This window comes from Magnolia sinica, chromosome 12, assembly GCF_029962835.1.
Source record: "Magnolia sinica isolate HGM2019 chromosome 12, MsV1, whole genome shotgun sequence".
Classification (NCBI taxonomy): domain Eukaryota; kingdom Viridiplantae; phylum Streptophyta; class Magnoliopsida; order Magnoliales; family Magnoliaceae; genus Magnolia; species Magnolia sinica.
Genome location: NC_080584.1, coordinates 47318912 through 47340487, shown reverse-complemented (window position 1 = coordinate 47340487; position 21576 = coordinate 47318912). Strand labels below are relative to the sequence as shown.

At 36.6% G+C, this 21576-nt stretch overlaps 1 protein-coding gene across 1 annotated transcript in view; it reads right to left on the bottom strand.

Moving 5' to 3' along the window:
• The window catches only part of LOC131221319 (protein EXPORTIN 1A-like), a 100801-nt gene that overhangs the window by 57975 nt on the left and 21250 nt on the right, over positions 1 to 21576 (bottom strand). Inside the window, exons 3-16 of the mRNA XM_058216536.1 lie at positions 16759 to 16851; positions 16583 to 16654; positions 16214 to 16321; positions 16011 to 16093; positions 14812 to 14950; positions 14587 to 14655; positions 14410 to 14487; positions 14151 to 14213; positions 13979 to 14023; positions 13562 to 13669; positions 13323 to 13421; positions 10098 to 10301; positions 8844 to 8903; positions 3641 to 3751 (exon numbers count right to left, since the gene is read on the bottom strand). Of these exons, the coding sequence (XP_058072519.1) occupies positions 3641 to 3751; positions 8844 to 8903; positions 10098 to 10301; positions 13323 to 13421; positions 13562 to 13669; positions 13979 to 14023; positions 14151 to 14213; positions 14410 to 14487; positions 14587 to 14655; positions 14812 to 14950; positions 16011 to 16093; positions 16214 to 16321; positions 16583 to 16654; positions 16759 to 16851 (1332 nt within the window). The remainder of the gene's footprint in view (positions 1 to 3640; positions 3752 to 8843; positions 8904 to 10097; positions 10302 to 13322; positions 13422 to 13561; positions 13670 to 13978; positions 14024 to 14150; positions 14214 to 14409; positions 14488 to 14586; positions 14656 to 14811; positions 14951 to 16010; positions 16094 to 16213; positions 16322 to 16582; positions 16655 to 16758; positions 16852 to 21576) is intronic.

Genomic DNA, 21576 nt, shown 5'->3' with positions numbered 1-21576 from the left:
GATCACTACCCAACTTCTGCTACTTGCAAACTAGTAAATTCAAATGAAGTAATATGTAGTTCAAAATCAAATTGATCACCAGCGTCCATGTCAATAGAGAAGTATCGAACCTTCAACACAGCTGACACAACATGAGGATGTTAGAGCTTCTATCTCATATAATTACTTAAATATTCAAAAGTATTGAGCGATGTTGTCATGTGTGACCGCATTTGTGCACATGCGATCGCATATGCGCATATCCATATATGCAGATCACATATTGGCCATGGCACATTAAATTTTTTATTTTTATTTTTTGCAAAAAAAAGAAAAAAAAGAACAACAACTTTTTGCATATAAAAAAGAAGATACCTTGTTGATTTTCTACAATAATAAACAAATAGCTTGTTGATTTTCTACAATAATAAATAAATAGCTTCTTGATTTTGTTGTTACTTCTTAGTTGTTAACTATATGTTGAATGTTGATGCTTTGATGTTTAATTAATTTTATTTCTCTCAAATGTATTTTAAATATATAAAATTATTTATCTACTAACTTAGGAAAGTTCCCCTTAATTGTTTTTAGTTTTTTTTTTTTTTTTTTTTTGAATTTTTCCTCTCTTTTTTTAATTTTTCGAAAAAATAAATATGCGGTCGCATATGCGATTGTGCGATCACATATGCACATAGGCATATCCGATCGCACATGATCGCATATGCAATTCAACAACATTGGGATTGAGTGACAAATGATTAAATTTACCGAAAGGCATGGCTGGCCATAAAACCATGCCCTAATTCATAACGGGCAAATGTATAAAGATCCACTTAGACTTAGTTGCACAGAGGAAGAAAGGAAGCAGCAACAGATTCAAGTGCATGAGTAGGAAGCATCTATTCAAATTATTATGAAGCATAAATAGTTAGGAAGCGGAAGCACAAATCCAATGCATGATTGAAAGTAGGAAAGGCGGCTGGGAAGAAAGTTCGTGCAACCAAGCCCTAAATACATCAGAATACATGGTTTGAACCAAGAATCAGCTCCGATACTCCCTAAGTTTGTCCAGGTTTCTTTCAAATCTGTGGCATTGTATCATTGTCAGCATCATCATCATCTTAGCATTTCTCCCAGCCATTGGAGTTGACCTTTAAGTATAAAGTTCTACAATCGACTGCCCACTGCACATCAACCTTCCTCATTTACTTGGGATTGGAACTGGAACTGGAAATGGCAATGCTCACAACAATTTGTGGGCTGCTGAAGGGAGCAGGTCATTGAACTTCTGCAAAGTAATTACTGGAATTCTTGTTTCAAATCTTCAAAAATAATTGGATAAAAAGGAACCCTTCAGCAGGAAAAAAAAAAATTGGATAAAAGGATTGGGAAAGCCTACCCCAAACATCTTGACAAGACTAATGACTTTTATATGAAAGCCACTCTAATGAGTCATCAGCATCATCAATATTAACCACCATCATCACCACTATTGCCGTGTTCACGATGTTGACACCAAATAGTTAGGACGAGGTTCTATCAAGTCATCATTATATCACCACCACAAACACAACCACAGCCTTGTCCCAAATATTTGGGATCAGCTTTACAAATCATGTGTCTCCAACATATCAAGGCCCTATTCTCAGTACGTGAGCAAGCATTTGTACTTCTTCTCACTAGCTCAATCCAAGTCCTTCTAGGCGTTCCTCTCATCTGTATCCAGGCCCTTCAACCATAATTGAGGTTCTCTCCTTATAGAAGTTGTCTCCAATTGCACACATGACCGAACCATCTCAATCTACTCTCCATCTACTTATCTCTATTGAGACTACTCCTATGCTACTTTCGATGACTCTATTCTTAATTCTATCCTTCCCAATTTTCTCACACATCCATTTCATTCTCAACATTCCCTTATCCATAACACTCATACTCTACTCATTTTGCCTTATCTATAGCACTCATGGACACTCAACGATTGGACCAAAATCAATTATGGCTCACCAGACTCGGAACCAACACGTCCAGATAAGGAAAAACTCATTCTGATTTGGAACAAGTCGGACCGAGTCGCATAAATTATGCATAGCAGACATCCACCTATTGAAACTGCTCAGGGGACATCTTCTTGTATGGGACAATTTTTCAAACCATGGTCATGTGGCAGTCACGCAGCAATTCATGGGTATGTCCCCATTTCTCCCACCACCAACTTGAATTCCAGTGGGAGCATCCTCATCAATCTCTCCATTTTTTAAATAATAGAACCAAGGTAACAAATCAGGTCAGTTTGAGGAATTTCATGGTCATCATTTTTAACCAAACCTACCCCTCTATAACTCCTAATGAAGTTGCATTCCAATTAATCAATCTTACTTCTACTAATTTTTAAGCATCTAGATTCTAAAGCCTTCTTCCAAACCACCGATTTAGCATTTTCCCTCTCTCAAGTCTCAAGTCTCGTCAACCAATATGTCATCTGCCAACAACATGCACCAATTAGGCAATTACCTAATTGTGAAAACAAGCAATTAATTCATCTATAAGAAGTGCAAAAACAAACATGGTTTACCAGTCCCTCATGAGGATCTACTATTGGGAACACGTCAGTCTCTCCACAAAGTGTTCTCATCCTTGTAATATGCACACAGTTCTTTGATGTTGTCAATATATCTTCGCATGGCCCCCTCCTCCTCACTAGCCCCCGCATAACTTCCCAACCTACTATTTATACTTTTTACAGATCTATAAAAACTAGATATAGATTTTTCCACATCAATCTATACTTTTCCATCAATTGTCTTAGCGGGTAAAAAACTTTGATTTTTTACCTCAGTGTCATCGAGGCAACCTGATTTTCTAGTATCATTGTTTCATGTTTTAGTTGTTCCACCACCTCCCAAAGCTTCAAAGTGTGACCCCTTGATAGTTATCAGTTGGTGAAGCTTTGTGCCTCCTTTTTCTTGCAAAAAGGAAACATGATGTTTTTCTCCACTCACTGTGCATTTTCTGTCTGCAGAATTTGTTAAGGACCAATTATCCAAACTAATATGGTTTCACCCAGTCTTCCAAACCTCTATTGGTATATCATCTATCCCTGCAGCATTTAAATTTCCCATACTTGCTAAAGCTATCTTTACTTCCATTTCCGAGTTCTAATATTCTGCCTTTTCCAAACATATTCTGATGACAAAGTATGGCAGAAATCAAGGTAGGTAAAAAAATGTCATTCTCCTAATTTGGCATGCCCACATGCGAAATTTTTCCATACAAACTGAAAGGGGAAGAAACAACAATTTCAATGGATTTAAGTGAGAACTAACCATCCCTTGACAAACATATAAAGAAAGAAACCAAAAATTTCAACAAATAACAATGGCTGTCCACAAAGATAGGATCAGCCAATCAAGAATCAACTTAAGAACAGCTAAAACTACAGTACAGAAGTTTCGCCGAAATTAACAATACAAAAAGTGAGAACCATGTTTAGCAAGTCACTAACCAACCAATCATCAGTAACAAAAACAGGTCAAAATCATCCAGTAAATGAATAAAGATACTTTTCTTTTCGATTTTTATAAAGTCCAATAAGAAACACCAAAGAACAAAAATATATGTATTTTTCATGCGCTCATGCTAAAGCCATAACAAAGAATACCTGCTCCTCCATCATGGACCCAGATATCGATCCTATCGCCCAACATAAAGTATTCAAATTGTTCCATGTCCAATCCTCGCCATGCAACTGTTTGCTTAACTTCTTCAGCATCTGAAATTATCAAGATTAAAAGTAGGTTAAAGAAGTCTTAAGACCCTAACCAGTTAATTCTACAATCATAAAAATAAAGTTAAACGGATGAAATTTTAAGGACATCCAGATAGAATTTAAGAATGTAATCAAAAGTTGATCTCTTTGGCAAATTGGCAAGAACAAGATGAAAATAATGTCAAATTTCAACAAAAACATGTCATTCCACTCCAATCATCAGGTACGCCTTCCCAAGAATGGCCATGCCACATGAATTTATAGGTCTTATGCATGATGTTACGTTGCTCCCTCTACTGCTACCTACCTGCGTTTTAGATCGGCCTGACTTTCAGGCTATATAGTGAACATGAGGGACGCACATGATGGAGAAGTAGATCTCATACACACATGAGGGGGATTATCCAATTCAGTTGGCCATATGGATAGTTCCCATGTATTCGAGCTTGTGGGGCCAACCATGATGTGTTTGTGAAACCCATTCTGTGAATCAAGTCCACCCCCTCATGTTCACCATATAGCGCAAAAATTGAGGCCAATCCAAAATTCAGGTGGGACTTATTTCACATTGCCAGAAAGCATGGGAGGCTCCAACACGGTCGAATGTATTGGAAATTTGGAATATTACCCCATATGCAGGTAGCCTTGTATACAAAATCATAATTAAAGTCAAAGAAGCCGAGGCTTATTTCATATTGGCTCCTACTTCATATTGCCAAAATTAACTCAGGAATATTGCAATAAAAAGGAAACGAAAATAAGGGAACCAAATTAAAGAGTCAAGATACTATTCTTCTTCATCATCATCATCATCTAAGCCTCATCCTAATTTGGGGTCAGCTAGATGAATCTTGTTCCGCCATTCCGCTCTATCAAGGGCCAAACCTTCAGTTAGACCATAGGTCAAATCTTTTCTCACTAACTCCATCCATGTCCTTTTGGCCTTCCACTTGCCCCTTTAGAACCTCCAACTTGTACCAACTCACTCCTAACAAGTGTGGTTCTTGGTCTTCGTTGCACATGACCAACTCACTCCTAACTGGCGTGGTTCTTGGTCTTCATTGCACATGACTAAACCATCTAAGTACACTTCCCCTCATCATATTACCCATTGGAACTACTCCTCAATTCCCTAGAATGTGTTCATTTCTAATTCTATCCTTTCTCATCTTGCCCCTCATCCATCTCAACATCCTCATTTCAACTACACTCATCCTATGAATGTGTTGTGTTGTTCTTTAACTGCCCAACATTTTGCCCCATAAAGCATGGCTGGTCTTATAGCTATCCTATAAAATTTCCTTTGTGTGCGTGGTACTTGATAGTCACATAAAACACCAGAAGCACATCTCCATTTCTTCCACCCAGCCTAAATTCTATGGGCAACATCTTTATCAATCTTTCCACTCTAAGGAATTATTGGCCCAAGGTACCAAAATTGGTCATTTTAGGAAACTTCTTGGCCGGCAATCTTAATTAATTCCTTGTTTTCATGATTATTATTACTAAAATTGCACTCCATATAGTTTTTTGCACTCCATATACTCTATTTAAGTGCAACTAATTTTAAATCCTTTATATTCTAAAGCATCCCTCCATAAATCTAGCTTTGTGTTCATGCCCTCCCTCATCTTGTCAATCAAAAACTATATCATCTGCAAACAACATATACCATGCGATCTATTGTTATAAATGCCTTGTTAACTCATCCATAACAAATGTGAAAAGGTACGTGCTTAATACTATCCCCTACTATAAGCATACGGTAAATGGGAACTCATGTCTCTCCACTAGCAGTCCTCACATTTGTTACCACTCCCTCATACATATCCTTAATGATGTCAATATATCCACTTGAGACTCCTTTCTTTCCCAATACCCACCAAATTAACTTTCTAGTGACCCTATCATATGCTTTCTCTAATTCAATAAGGACCATGTGGAGATCCTCCTCTCCCCATATTTTGTCTAAGTAGGAAAATAGCTTCAGTGGTGAACCTCCCATGCATGGAACAAAACTGATCTTTTGATGAATCTGTCTCATGCCTCGATCTTCGCTCAATCACTCTCTCCTAAAGGTTCAAAGTATGGCTCATAAGTTTAATCTCGTGATAGTCAGTGCAGCTTTATCTACTTTGTTCTTATAAATAGGTACTTGTCCTCCATTCGCCAAGCATTTTCTTTAAGCTTGCAATCTTTTTGAACAACTTTGTCTACCGAAATAACCCACTCTCTCACACACTTCCAAACCTTTATTGGTATACCATCTGATCGAATGGCCTTTAGTTTTTTTCATTGCAGGTATCCTAATCCTTGGAAAGTATCTATGCCATCCAATGCCATTTGAGTTTACGGTTCCTCCTATCCCTATGCGCTCAGAGTGGTTACCATTTAACTAATTCTCAAAATGGTGTCTCCATCTTTCATTGATCTCATTGTTTTTTACTAGTACCCTCTAGTTATCACTCTTAATATATCTAATATGATCTAGGTTCATACCCTTCTTGTCTCTCATTTTTTTAAGTTTAAAGACATTATTTAATTTGTCCCTAATTTGCTGTAAAAATTATCATAAGCCTTACATTTAACCTTGCACACTACTTTCTCAGCAGTCCTTTTGGCATTTCTATATTGTTCGAAATTTTCATCATTTCTAGTCCCATGCCAGGCTTTGAAACATCAACGTTTCTCATGAATAGCTTTTTGTACATCGTCATTCCACCTCCAAGTTTCCGTATATGATCAGTGTTTCCATCTATAAACTCCTAAAACATCTTTTGTCACTTTTCTAATGCACTCGGCCATCTCATTCCACATAACATTTACTTCTTCCTTGACATTCCACTTTCCTTCTTCCATCAATTTATTTCTAAATAACATTGTTCTCTCCTTTTAAATTCCACCACCTACATCATTATTTCACTTACATCATTATTTAACCACATGGTTGTTGACTACCCACGCTAGATTGGAAGTCCCTACTTCCAAGTGGGCCATTGTTGAATTATTTTATATTTCCGTACACCGCGCACGTGATAACCTAGGACTATCGTGTTATAAATCTGAATTTCCAAATCTATTATGTAGATATGTTTAATTTTACATGTTGATTACCAAAATTAAAGTGTAAATTGCTCTCATCTTGCATCCTAGGATAGTTTCCGTCATCCTACATCAAGTTAGTTTTTTGGGACCGTATCGACCGATACAGTAGTCATAAAGGCCGTTACGGGGCATAACGATCGTTACACCTGTAAGTAACAGTCAAAAAATAACCACTTTTTTTTCTATTTAAATCCATTTTCTCTTCTTTTTTTTCACTTTTCTCATTCCAAAAACTCTCCTAGATCATTTTATAATAGATTTCGACCCCTCTCGCTATAGTTTTTAAGATTAAAACTGTAAATTGAAGTGATTTGAGCGATTAGAAGCTCTGAGGGCCTTTTTTTCAAAAAAAAATTTTGAAAAATTAGTATTTATGCCTTTTTCATGATTTCTGGTTCTAATGCTTGATTGTGATGTGTAAATATTAGAGACAATCATGTTCACAAATTCACTAGACAACTCGACACAACACTCTCACCATAGAGTGGACCGTTACACTACCATAAACATATCCAAAACAAAACAAAACAAAATAATAATAATAATAATAATAATAATAATAATGAATACTTATTTGGAATATTTACATTATTCTGGACTTTCTAGATATTTTTTCAGAATTTTTCGAGCAAAAGAAAATTTTCAACCGTTACAAGGGACATAATGGTTGTTACACCCCCGTATATGTAATGGTAGTGACCATTATAGCCACCGTTACCGATACAGAATACCTTGTATATACCAAAGTTTATATCCATCAATTTCTCTAGTTTTGCCAAATTACATTTGGTATCCTAAATTCAAGTTATGTTAACGATCCTTTATGTCATCGTATCTACTAACTCCATACTCTTACCAGTAAATATTCATATATTCCATGCAACAAGACGAATCCTATTCTCTAGGAATAGCTTTTTTACCTGTGAGCATCCAAAATGGCACGAGAACCCTTGCCCACTTCTCACGGCAACCGGGTGTTGCGTCACTTCTGGATGCCCTAGCCAACCCTTGCCCATTTTTCGCTACACTTAGGTTCCAATGCAGGGCGTCACTTGTAGGGAACACACTAGCATGAGTTCAAAATGCAATATTGTTAGGATTAATGACGAAAGTTTTGGCATAAGTTTTTATCCGACCTTGCAACTAGCAATAGGAGCACTAAACTCCCACGGGCACAATATAATAGACTATTACATAGGTAGATTACAATAAAGCGTTATCTAATAGTCCAGTATATAGGTCAACAAGCTGGTCAAAATAGTATTCAAACTCCATATATGGATAATCACATAGCACTTTATAGGGTTATATTGTTGCTTCTCACCATATTTTTGGGCATACAATTGTACTTAAACCCTAAAATACCCAACGAATTGGACTTGTGGGCTTTCATAGTCCACTCGAATCTTCTATTGGGGCTATCCAATTAGATTTCTGGGTCTTAAGAGTCCAGTTGGACCATTTACTTGGTCCAGATCTTACGTCAAGACTGTAGAGGTGGTCTAGATCTTTAATTAGGACAGTCTGAAACCTTGGTGTCTTACGGATCTTCAATTGGGACAATCAGAAATGGATCTGATCCTCAATCAGGACCTCTGATGAGTCTGATCATCAATCGGGTCACTTTACCTTCAAAAGGCCAGCAAAGGAGCCATCCTTCGACCCTTCTTTGTTGATCAGATGATCCTACTTGAAGAGGAAGGAACTCTCGAAAGGCACAAGTGAAACTAAGATACTGAATGGAAAAGAGTCGCTTAAAGTTAGAGCAAAAATAGATTGAATTGTAACTTGACATTGGTCATAATGGTGGAAGAAATAAAGCAAATGACAGGAAAACTGCAATGTAATGCAGTTCAATCCATATGATGATATCTAGCTTCTCAAAACAAAGACATGAGTGCCCCTTGTTACCAAACGCTATGATAAAGTGCAACATATAAAGATTTGAAAAAATATTGGTAGGAGGATAACCCTTCCATCAAGTTCGTACCTGTTGTTCGGTGTCCTCGTGATCAAGGTGTGATAAGTAGATCAGTGTTTCCCGCATGATCTGTAATATTGAACATGTGTTAGCATAGGGACGTGGATTAAATTGAAAGTCAGCGTCAGAACCCTAGACCTCCAGTTAAGATGAAATCGTTTGTGTGGATAGCAGCACTCCCCTCTGTTTCAAAACAATAATATAATCCACAGGACCAGTGAAGTTGGAGAGGACATCCAGAAAAGCACTTAACAACATCAGCAAACATTGATATCTCTTGCAAATTGGAGGCAACCAGATCACGAGAATATCAAATTCAACCAAAAAGTTAATTCATCTGCTCCATGTATTTATTATATACTAAATGTTGCACAAAATAATTTGGTCCTGTATCTAACCATATTTAATATGATGGGAAGAAACTGGAAGATATTGATGAGCTATCTAGAAAAGATGAAACAATTTGAAGGCAGAGACGCTTGCAAATAACTGTGTCATTTGTATTTCTCTTATGATTTGCAACTGGGTGCCCAATATGTAATCGAGGTATTATGCAATGCTCAGCCCAAGAGTTTAAACCGTATATTATGGTTTTCAGTTTGTACAAGCAGAGGCATTCTCCAATGATTCACACCATTGATATGATTGGACTCATGCTGCATAAACCATGCACCAAAAATCCCCAGATTAGAAAATACAATCGGTTGAATATTTAGTTTTTTGGTTAAATGTGAACCGTTGTCTTCCTTAACCATTACAAGTAAGATACTAGATCAACTACTGGAGGGTTGGGATTTTTTCCAATTACGAGATTTTCAGTGCGAGCCATCCAGTGTGGCCAATCATATCAATTATATGGCCCACCAAACCACAGGAGCCACTCATCCCAATTGAAAGCACGGATGGTAGTCTATGAACATTCAACCCAAGCATTGTATAATTCCTCTATGCAGATCTCCTTTGTCCCTCTTCATCTTAATAAATTTTTCAATTCAGGAGGCTGCAAAGAAGACAGCAGCACCACTTATTCATTAAAAATAAATAAAGAAAGCAAAAATAATACGAAGCACCACTTGTTCATGCATCAAAGAGGACATCCAACCAAAAAGGATGTGTGTTGCAGACATATCATAAAGTTACCAATAATTAATAAACAAAACTTTATTTATCAAAATTAAAATTTTAGAAATAAATAAATAAATTTTCCTTTCAATGCAGAAGTACAATGGCTATTGTTCTCATCAGTAAGAATGCAATACGAACCTTGTATTGAACAAGGACATCATTGTCTTTCATCGTCTCCCGCACAATATTGCCATTTTCATCTTCTACAATTAAAACCTCTTCAGGCTTAGCCATGCGACAAATCATTAGCATTCTTAACTTCGACATTGGACCAGAGTAGAGTTGTCGCCTTTGTAAAAGTTGTGAACCAAGGCCATCAACCATGCCAGAAAGCAATGGCATCTGCAGTTGGTATGTAACAAGTTAACCAAGAGTCCACAATGGTGAAACCCAAAAATAGTGTACTCTATAAAAAGCAATACTATGTCATAGAAATTCCACATTAGTTTAACAGGAACAAACAATAAGATTCCCCTCAAAAAAAAATTAAAAAAATTAGAAAGAACAGAAAAGGGAAACAAGGCTTAACCATGATAACTTTGGGGAAATAATATATCATCACATCCACTGTATGAATGTGTAAAGAAAAGATGCTACAGGCACATATCAGTGATGAAGGCCACAATATATCTCACAGGCACAAGCATTGGGCAGGCTCATGTAAAAAAGATGCAGTGAAGGAACACAAGTTTCTGACCTTTGGTACAGACACAGTATGCAAGAAAAGCAGTATAACGCATATTTGAAAGCAGGAAAGAACTATTCTTAGCAGGATTTATTTTTTTTAATGAACAGTAATCTATTTATTAAAAGACAGATACCTCAAATAGAAAGGGAAAAAAGAAGAGGAATACAAAGAGCGTGGAGAGACAGCTCCCTACAGCCACAACCAACCCGCTTACCCCTTTCTTTGAAGCAAGTGTTCACATAGCATTGCAGGATGCATTAGTGGATATAGAAGAATTGACCTTTTGTCGGTTGAACGGAAACCACTGTTGTATTTTGCCAGGAAACGATTCCTTCATTCACCACCTATTGAAAGGCTTAGGATTCTACCATCTAGGAGATTTTGGTTGCATAAAAATTATACACTGGGGCCAATAATATCAATGAGATTTTTTGGATTGAATCTATAGATCTTTGTGGATTGATAATATGCCAGCAGGACCTCATGCTCTCATGTGCACAAGAAAGGGAGGCCCAGGGTAGCCCCCACATGATGACATGTGTGGGCCCTACTATAACAAGACGAGTGATGATCATTACTGTTATTTACTTTGGTATTGTGACCAATATACCCCTACTTATGGTCATTTGTAAAACAACCATAGTTGAGATTATTTTTGTCATTTCACTTGATATAAGCACTTCCTTTTGTTTTAGGCCTATATAAGACTAGCTTATTAGTCAGCTTGTGTGTTTTGCTTCTTGTTAGAAGAGAAAAGGAGGGGAATTTAGATCATCATCATCATCTAAGCCTTATCCCAATTAAATGTGGTTGGCCAATATGAATAATGTTCTACTATTCCACTCCACCAAGGGCCATAACTTCAGTTAGACCATTGGTCATCGATGTCATATTGTTCAGACTCATGATGGGAAGTTATGGCATAAATTTGATGTCGGCTGCCAACTTGACGCAACCCTCCTTTATCTAGGGGCTTGGGATAAGCAACAAAAGCACAGAAGTGCAGTGTAATAGACTATCGCACATGTTGATTGCAATCAACTGATATCTAATAGTTTATTACATAGGTTGATTACAATCAAGTTGATTGCAAATTTGCAATCAACAATTTAGAGGGGAATTTAGATCACTAGTTTTAAACTAGTAGAGTTGTAGGGATTCATCCCACACCACTGAGATTGCATTCACTCCTTTTTGGGTGAATTTATAAAAGGGTTTTCATCTCAAATCTGGATTATTTTCTTTTAAGTTTCTCAAAATAGTCTCAGAGGCCCAGACTGGAGAATTGGGTTAGGAAAATCTGGATTTTACATGATCCGATGTTTTCAGTTTGTCAATTGAATCTGTAAATCTTTATTTGATGTGTGAGAATGGATTGTCATTGGAGGAGTGGATGGACTTTTTGGGTTCAATCATTGAATCTTTTCTGAATCCTGTCTGTGGATCTTTATTATGGAGCAGTAAATTAGGGGTTGCATGGAGCTGTGTCTGAAGGTTTCAGTGGAGTGTGGATGGACTTTCAAATCCTCTTATTTCCCCCTTTTGGTTTCAATAACTGAATCTTTATTTGGGTGGTACTCTTCTCACATAAGTCTTTCTTTCAGAATCTCAGTTATCCCAGCATAACAAACATTCAGATAAAACAGAAACCCAACTAGGTAGCTTTGGTGGTTGATAGGAAGTTTGGTTTTTTACAATAGGGACAGAAATCCTATGGTCTCAGCTCTCTGCGCATATTCAATAAAATAGAATTCTGGCTCATTAGGTGACAATTTGGTTGTAGATGTGAATGTATGGTCCAGCATAAGGGTTGAAGACTCCACAACAGAGTATGACAAGATCACAGCCTCCAATATTTACCCTCATCTGTGGGCCATTGTCATTTGACTTGTTTCTTAATTTTATTTTTTTTTAACAGGTTTTCCATGCTTTAAGTTGTAACTAAGCAGCCAATGTGGAAATGAAACATTTTCCATGGAAAATTGCACTCCAAAGTCCAAACCAAACAGCAGAAATATGCTTGGAATCCAACATTTTCCCCTTCCACAGGACTCCATGGACATTTGAGCTTTACTCATTTGAATAGGAAGTTTTTTTTTTTACACTAGGGACAGAAATCCTATGGTTTCAGCTCCCTGCCCATAGTCAATAAAATAGAATTTTGGTTCATTAGGTGCAAATTTGGATGTAGACGCAATTGTAAGGTTTGAAGACTCCAACAGAGTGTGATAAGATCACAGCCTCCAATATTTACCCTCATCCGTGGGCCATTGTTGTTTCTTCTTTTTTTTTAACAGATTCTCCAAGCTTCAAGTTGTAACTAAGCAGCCAATGTGGAAATGAAATCCATTTTCCATGGAAAATTGCAATCCAAACCAAACAGCAGAAATATACTTGGAATCCAAAGTTTTCCTCTTCCACGGGACTCTGTGGACATTTGAGCTTTTACTCATTTGAATTCCACCAATCCAAACACCTCCTGAAGTGTTCAAAATTCATCATGCCATTTAGTAACTGCGAACTTTTATTCGAGTCAAGAGAGTATGACAAACAAACTGATACTTGGAATCCAAACTTTGAAAGATAAAACATGTAAACAATCTTGCCCTAGATATTCAGATTACACGCCTCTAGGCAATTGGTAATAGCAGTAAGAAATATCATGTCTGAAATACCTGAAGTCCCATCATGCTTGCGGCAGCTGCCGGATTGTCCAGATTATGGTGTGCTTCAAACAGCTCTAGGACCAGTGCATTCCAATAGTCTAAGCAGACCTGTCCATCCATTCAATGTAACCAACATTTTGAGTGCCACTCATTATCATCATAAAAACTCTTTTTTTTCAAAAGAGAAAGCAAAGCATACCTATCAAATGAAGGAAAAAAAAAATGCAAGTATGAAGCAATATCAATACCTTGAAAACTTCAGTGTCATCAACATATGAAATACCAATTAGATATTCAAGACCCATGAGAAGTGTCGCTCTGTTCTCCGGAGTGGATTCAAGTATTTGAATATGACACTGCATAACCAAAGACACTATCAGAGATCCAATGCAAGTTCTATCAGATTTATTTGTGTGCTAAACCTGTGAACAGAAAATGACAGACAAAAGTAGTTCCAGTATGGTTTTGAACAGAAAATGATGCACGCATGCACGCACACACACACGTATCAACAGAACAAGACACTCTCTGTCAGAAGTTATAGAAGATATTGCTACTATAAGGACGTGCAATCAGTATTGCTTCATATACATCATGAACACTTCACCTTTCTAAACCTTGGCATTCATATAAGCTATTCACTATAGAGCCAAGGACGTACTTGCCTTGAAAAATGAAGTGAAAAAGAGGGCCAGATTCTGAATAAATGCCTGAATGAACAACCAAAAGAAGTATATCAGGCATGCTCAATGGCACGTCAGAATCTCAATATGAAGATGCAGACAAAGGCATCATGAGTTTACATGCAAGCAGCAATTCCATGCAATGAAAAAGTACCTGCTCTTCACTGGAACCATTTGCATAAGCATCAGGAATATTCGTTCCAGGTGGAAGAATACTCTATGGAACATCAGACGATCCCAGCAATGGATACAGATGCAAAACAAAGTGAAACAAAAAAACAAAATAAAATAAGTGAAAGATCAAGTCAGTGATTAAGTGACTAGGCCAGAAATAGCACACTCAAGGAAACAAATAGCAAGTTTGGATATAGAACTAATGCATATGCAAATATGCAATGATAACAGAACAATACCTGTAGTTGCACCATGAAAATAGTGTACATTTTGACATATTGCATGTCATAGTAATCTCCAAATTGAAGGGACGCAACCTGTGAACAGCATGACATTAGGAAACATAGAATAATCACTACTTACAAAGCAAAAAGCTAAAATATGCATTTTTATTGAACTGTGAAATGGATCCTTACCTCTGTTAAACACTGGAGAGTAAGATTCCTATATGATGCAATGGGAAAGAACTTTAGGAGTGTTTCCAGCTATCTCATCCACAAAACATTAACAAATGCATAAGAGTAATGGTTGATAAGAAAGTCAAGTAAAGAGAGAAAAAAAAATTTACGAAAAAAATTATAGAAACCACATGTAACTTAGCACCAATAATTCTTTAGCTCCATAGTTGTTAAAGCACAAACCAGTGGGGATTCAAATATATAGCCCAGAGGAATCCATGATAGAAAAGCATGCAATGTTGCCAGTGTTGCTCGTATAAGTTCAGTCCTTTGTGATGCAGATAGTACATATAAGCACAACTCGTGAATAAGCTGAAATTCACTGTAGACAAACCAAACAGGTTAGTAACATGGGCACTTTAACTAACGAACACAAACTACAGTTGGTGGTTTGCATCTTGAGCCTATACAAAGATAGTGGGATAAGGGAATAATTCGTTTAATTAATTCAATAAAAAAAATTTAAAAAAAAAATTTAAAAAGACAGTTGGAAAAGTGAAAGATGACAGGAGAAACAATTTGAAACTGCAAGAGATTTGAAAACCGGTGAAAGAACTCAAGCATTGTCGTCTAGGCATCCACCCCAGTACATAGAAAGATTAAGTCTAAACACGCATGCAAATTCAACCTTGGGATTACACTCAAATGCTGTACTACGAGAATAACCAGTACCAGCACAACTTTCATGCATCCTGAAAATCAATCCTGGTGTGAGAGGTCTCTTACACATAAAACTAGGGATGGCTGCATGACTAAAATGAAGACAGAGAAAAACACTGCTAACAATTTTATCTTAGTTAACAGCGACTTTTGTTTCTTGCAAAAGGAAGGTTTATTGCAGAAAAAAGGCACCATTTCATCTTTCCAAATATGTATACATTTCACTATTCCCATCTTGTCCAAACAACAGAAACCACATCAATTCATAAGTAATGAGTGAAACAGGAACCCCATGTATCATTTTCTGCAATATTAGAAGCTAATCTTCTTTCTTTCTGGAAATAAATCAAAATTCGGAATTAAAATTATTAATTAAAAAAAAAATCTGGAAGCTGAATCTTTCAGCAACATGTTGTGACTTGCAGGACACAAAAACTAGACCAATGTACAGTTCTTAAATAATGGCTCCAACATCAACAACTAAAATCCATTTATGATTTTATATAAGAACCTATCAACCAGCAACCAAGGGATAATATGGCGAAATAACTATGTTTCAGCCATTCGGCTTCTAGATACCAAACCATAGGATGCATTTTCAAAATCAGAAGTCGAAACTAACTGACATGCTTCATCACAAACAACTAAATAATTAGCATCAGCAAATAATATAGATCAAAGTAAATAATGGCAGAGGTCTAAATTACCCCAACCACATTTACCTGTTTAATGATTGTTTAAGCTCTTTGATCTTCTGTTGTGTCATCTCCCCTCTTGAAAAATCAAAAACCTCTTCACTAAGAAGCTGGGTATCACTAGGTCGGTGTTACTACGATATAAAAATTTTAATCGAAAGGATACAAAGTAAATCCGAAATGAAGATTCAGAGAAAAAAAAAAAAATTAAGGCACTCAATAAAAGGAACCTTTAATATAGCCATGCAATTTTCACATATTGTTTCACTACTCTTTGCGGCTGAAACAAGATCAGGAATGAAGGTCCGCCATCTGGTTGGCCACTCATGCTTCAAAACCTGTATTTTCAGAGGGTAGCTAGTCAATCCAAGCAGAGTGAGCTCACTAGTTTTAAACTTCATAATGATATTTTATTATCAATTATATGTAAGATAAGTGAAGCCACCCTGACAACATGAAAAGAGACCATGATTGCATAGTCATTAAGTATCTTGAGTTCCAAATTCCTCAAAGATGGAATCAGTAAAAAATGTCCAGATAGAAAAACAGAAATCAAAAAGGAGACTGCAGGCAACACAACCAGCAGTTTAAGGCATTACCTGAACCAATATAATATTGAGTTTATTGACGTAAAGTCTTTCCCTCCGAAAAGAGACTTCATTACTTGAAAGCTTTAGGAGAGAGAAGAATAGGCAAAGGATAAAATTATAACATCGTCCCTGGTATATATTAACAGAAGATGACAAATTTAAGCGATCAAGCTCAAATTACTTACCTGTACAATAACATCAGAAATATAATTTTTAATTCCATCCCGTTGTTCAACTGGTAATGCATTCCACCGATACTTGATGACCCCTTCAAGGACCTGCATATAGAAGCCAGGCACCCTCAACAAAACTCAGAACCACTTGAAAGGCAAGCAAGAACTCAGTCGAGTAGAAATTTCTTATGGAACAGTTGAAGAAAAAAACAACAAGAACAAGTCAAGAAATAGCGGAGGACTAAAAGAAAAAAGGAAAAAAAAAAAAAACATAATGTTAATACAGCACTTAATTTTCACAGAGGCATAATTACCCATGTATCCACACAAAAATGTTAATGAAACAAACCATAGAAACGGATTTGGGGTAAATGACTACTGGCACCTAAAAGACCTCATGGGCATGAGCCATTAGATAGGATGATGTAGACCACATCTTAAGGACGTGGTTAAACAAAAGAGTAAAGACCCGCTCAAACAACACTAGAAAGCCGTTATAAAAATAAAGATAGGAAAACTACAATCCAATGTATTGTTAAATGGTTATACCAAGTCTGTTGTAATTTCAACACCTTAAAATTGAAATGCTTCAAAGCAATTGTTGAAGCTTCAAAGCCCTCTTCATATCATGAAATTGGGGGGACTGGCCTAAAAACAAAAGTTGCGTTTGCTAGAAACTTTATCACCGAATTTTATTTTATTTTTTTTAAAGGCGTGAAAAATCTTTGGATGTACTGTAATGGTTAATGGATGGACCAATAGCTCCTGTCGGACATTGATTAACTTTTCGTGAATTGTCAGGTTGGGACTATATTTTTTAAGTCCATAAATGCATTGGCCCATTCTCAAATGGATGAATATTTGTTTAAATTATTATATAGTGTAGTTGAGGAAATGGAAGAAGAATATGTTAGCCATGTTATAATGGACAATATAGTCTACCATGTAGCCGTCAGTCGCCTTCTTATGGAGAAGCGGCACCGTTTATTTTAGACTCCATGCACGACATATTGTATAGATTTAATATTAGAAGATATAGGTAGGTTACATATTAAAGTGGTTGCTAGGGCTAGAAGAATAATTGTACTCATGTACAAACATGACCTTCCATTTCATAACATGAGAAACCACATTGGTTGTGATTTGTTTCCACCCACCATCATTTCATTTGCAATGACCTTTTAACACTATAAAAGTTAGATGCAAAAATAATAATAATAATAATAAAATTTGAGCTTAAAAGTTTTGTAGTATCGGCCAATTGGAATAACGGGCCTTGGTTCGAGAAGGCCGAAAGAAAGTTAGTCCAACAAACTATCTTTTCGCAATCATTTTGGAAATGAATATTGAGGGCATTAAAATCTTCAAAACCTAAGAATGTGATTATAAGCATGTATTAGATTGGTGGACAACGATGAGAAGCCAACAATGGAATTCATTTATGATACAATGGAGGGGACTAGCTCAGAATTTATGGTACACTTAACTTATAAAGAATGTGATTATAAGCATGTATTAGATATAATACATATAGGATGGGGCAACCAATGTCATCTCATTTGTATTTGGTTGCCTTCATCCTTAATCTTGATGTATTTTTCGCTTACGCCAATCAGAGTGAGGCAGAAGCAACGCATATGATAGGATTTCTTGACATTTTGGAGAGAACAATTCCAGGTAAGGATTAACAGAATAGGATACCCGAGCTTCTAGACTTTTACTTACGGAGCACAGGGATTTTCTCAACTAAAATGGTCATCAGACATAGAACTATAAAACTGCCAAATATAAACATCTTAGAAAGTTACTCTAACTTAGAATAACTTCTCTACAAACTACAAAGTCTAACTTAGTCTAATTGTTATTTAAACAGTTGACTGGAGAGGAATGTGCGAAGTGGACCAAAATAGGATCCAGCATTGAAGAAGTTGGCCATGAAAATTTCCAGCCTCACATATTCTGCAAGTGGTTACAAGTGCACCGTTTGATGCAGTAATTTTTGGAATTTACTTTTCCAATGTTGAATATAGAATGAATATATGAAGTATCTAACATAATCACTAATTCAGTTTCAATTCAAATCTTACACAGATTCACACCAAAAAAAAAAAGAGGGGAAGGGGGGGGAGAGGAGGGGAGCTAATTTTTATGATCCCAACTTCCTAGATAAACTTAAGGTGAGCAATAAATGGCTTGTAAAGACAAACAACCCGGTCTTTGTAGGCAAGGACCTAACATGGGTCTAGTTAAAAGATGTTGCATTTGGATCAACACCTAGAGAAAGTTCAAGTCAAAGGTTGAGAAGAAAAGGAAGGCCTAGTAGCAGTCAAGGCTAATAAAAAGACGAGATAAAAGAGAAACAAGAAAATGATTATCAGCCACTAGATGTGGACGAGCAACTAGTGGGAACAAATGACAAAAAATCAGAAGAAGAGGAAGGAGATAACTCTGATGACGATGCTGATGCCAATAATGGTGGAGATGAGCCACAATAGATTTAGGATCAATGTGTATAGCCTTTTTTAAATTTTTAAATTTTGATCATGTAGTTTGTAGGTTCACTAGTTTTGTATTTCTACATCAAGCCATAAAATTTCTATGTTGTTTTTTTTCTCAATTTTGAGTATCTGTATCATTTGAATACGTATTATTTCATTAATTAACTTGTTATAGTCTAATAGTCTAATAGATGTAATGTAATAAATATAACAAAATATGAAAATATTAATGAAATAGGTGGAAATTTTTCCAAATAATTGTAGTAATTTTACACATTTTTCATAACTTCTTATAATTTTTTTCTATTTTCCTTTTATTTTTTGGTATTTTTTGAATTTCAAAGAAAAAATCGGGGGGGGGGGGTTGTGCCATGCCATAAGCGATTATGCAATCACATATGCACAAAACCACCCTAGATCCTAAGGATGGCTTATGGGATTTGACAACACTGGATACAAACAAAAAAAAAGCCAAAAAATAAGATTGAGTATATTAAAATTAAATTAAAATTTTTACAAAAGTTGTCCCTTACAATAGTTGAAGGCCACGTTACAAACTGTGCAACTTAGAACATTACATAAAGCTGTGCAAATTTCCCTAATAATGCATCAGAATTTTATCAACTCCCAGGGTTCATGTTTTGATAGGACAGTTTGATATTCCTCAGAAACTTGCTCAAACATTTTATATTTTTAATGCATGACAAATTTATCATAGGGTTCACATAAGTGGGTGTGCGTGTGTGTGTGTAGAGAGAGAGAGAGAGAGAGAGAGAGAGAGAGCACTTAATTCTATTACTGAATAATCAAAAGCTGCAACTGCATTATTAATACCTTTATTTGCAACCCCCAACTCCCACAGAGAGAGAGCTCCTAATTCTATAATTGTATAATCAAAAGCTGCAAGTGCATTATCAACACCTTTATTTGCAACCGGCAACTCCTAAACAAATAAGGAATCATACTAAAATGAACAACAGACCCGATCATTATTCTACAAAATTTAAACCCAAAATTAAACCAACTGAAACTGTAGAATGACAAAATGACATGAATATACCTGCTTAAGTAACTGAAATAAACCCACAAAATCAATGTTGCATGCAGTTTGTGAAACTGACATAGGTCATATAGTAGATGTTTGTGTGTTTGTGTTTGTGCATGTGAAACTGACATAGCTCATAGGTTTTTTTTTTTTTTCGGGGGTTAGCTTGTTAGTACACACCCTTGTCAGTACACACAGTCCATGTTAGCCACCCCCGCTAGGGATCGATACCAAGACCTCAAGTGTTGAAACGAGGTATCTCCACTCAGTCTGCCAGTTGAGCTATGGATCTGGGTGCTCATAGCTCATAGGTTAGACCATAGCAAAAATCAAAATCAACAAGAGCTGTTTCTGTTCCCCGCTTGAAGTCTAGATTCCAAAAAGCCCATCTTGATCCATACCGTAGTTCGTAAACCAAGACATGGACCCAGACTTGGTGGTCACTAGGTCAAGCCAACCCAGGACTCAATGGTCAACCAAGTAGGTCACTAAATTTTTATTAATGACATATATAATGGTAGAGGATTCTGTAAGCTCCCCCACTCACGGTGGAACCTATATGCATTCTTACCTAGACCCTATTTCTTTTTGGGGTTTCATCGTGCCGACTTGGGGATACTTGCAATTCCTTGAAACGTCAAAATCTATGGACAAAGGTCTAGACAATACTCAAAGCCTTATTCTACCACCGCCACACCTCCACCCCCATTTTGTGCTTGTGCCGATCTCTTCAAACTTGAGAATTGTCGCACTCAAGTTCAAAGCAGGATGCTCTTGGCAGTGTGTCTTCTTCTCTTGTAGCCGCTTGCCGTCATGGTTAACCTTCCTTCGGCATCCATGATGCAAGACATGAAATTAAATATGACATGCAAGATTTCAAGCTTTAGATCATACCAATTTTAAACAATCACAAAATTCATTGTCCCACATACAATCAAACATTCAACAAGGGGAATCTACGGGGGTCCAAGCCTACACACGTTCAGGGCTAGATCAAATAAAATTATAAACCAAACAATGCCCAAAGGAGTGTAAGATTCATCCAATCTTGCAAAGGATAGTTCCCCAATTCAAGCGATTCACCATGTTTCAATTAGGGGAAAGTCTAGGGTTTGCAAAAGTTGGAAAAACTTGGAATTTGGGAATATCTAGGGTTAGGGTTAGGGATTTAAGGTGAGAGAGGAGTAAGATAGGGGAGAGAGAATAACCTGAGACTGTCCACACGTGTGGAGAGCAACCCAGCCCAAACGCATGTGTGTGGGTTCCTGTCCGCAGGTGTGTGGGGCC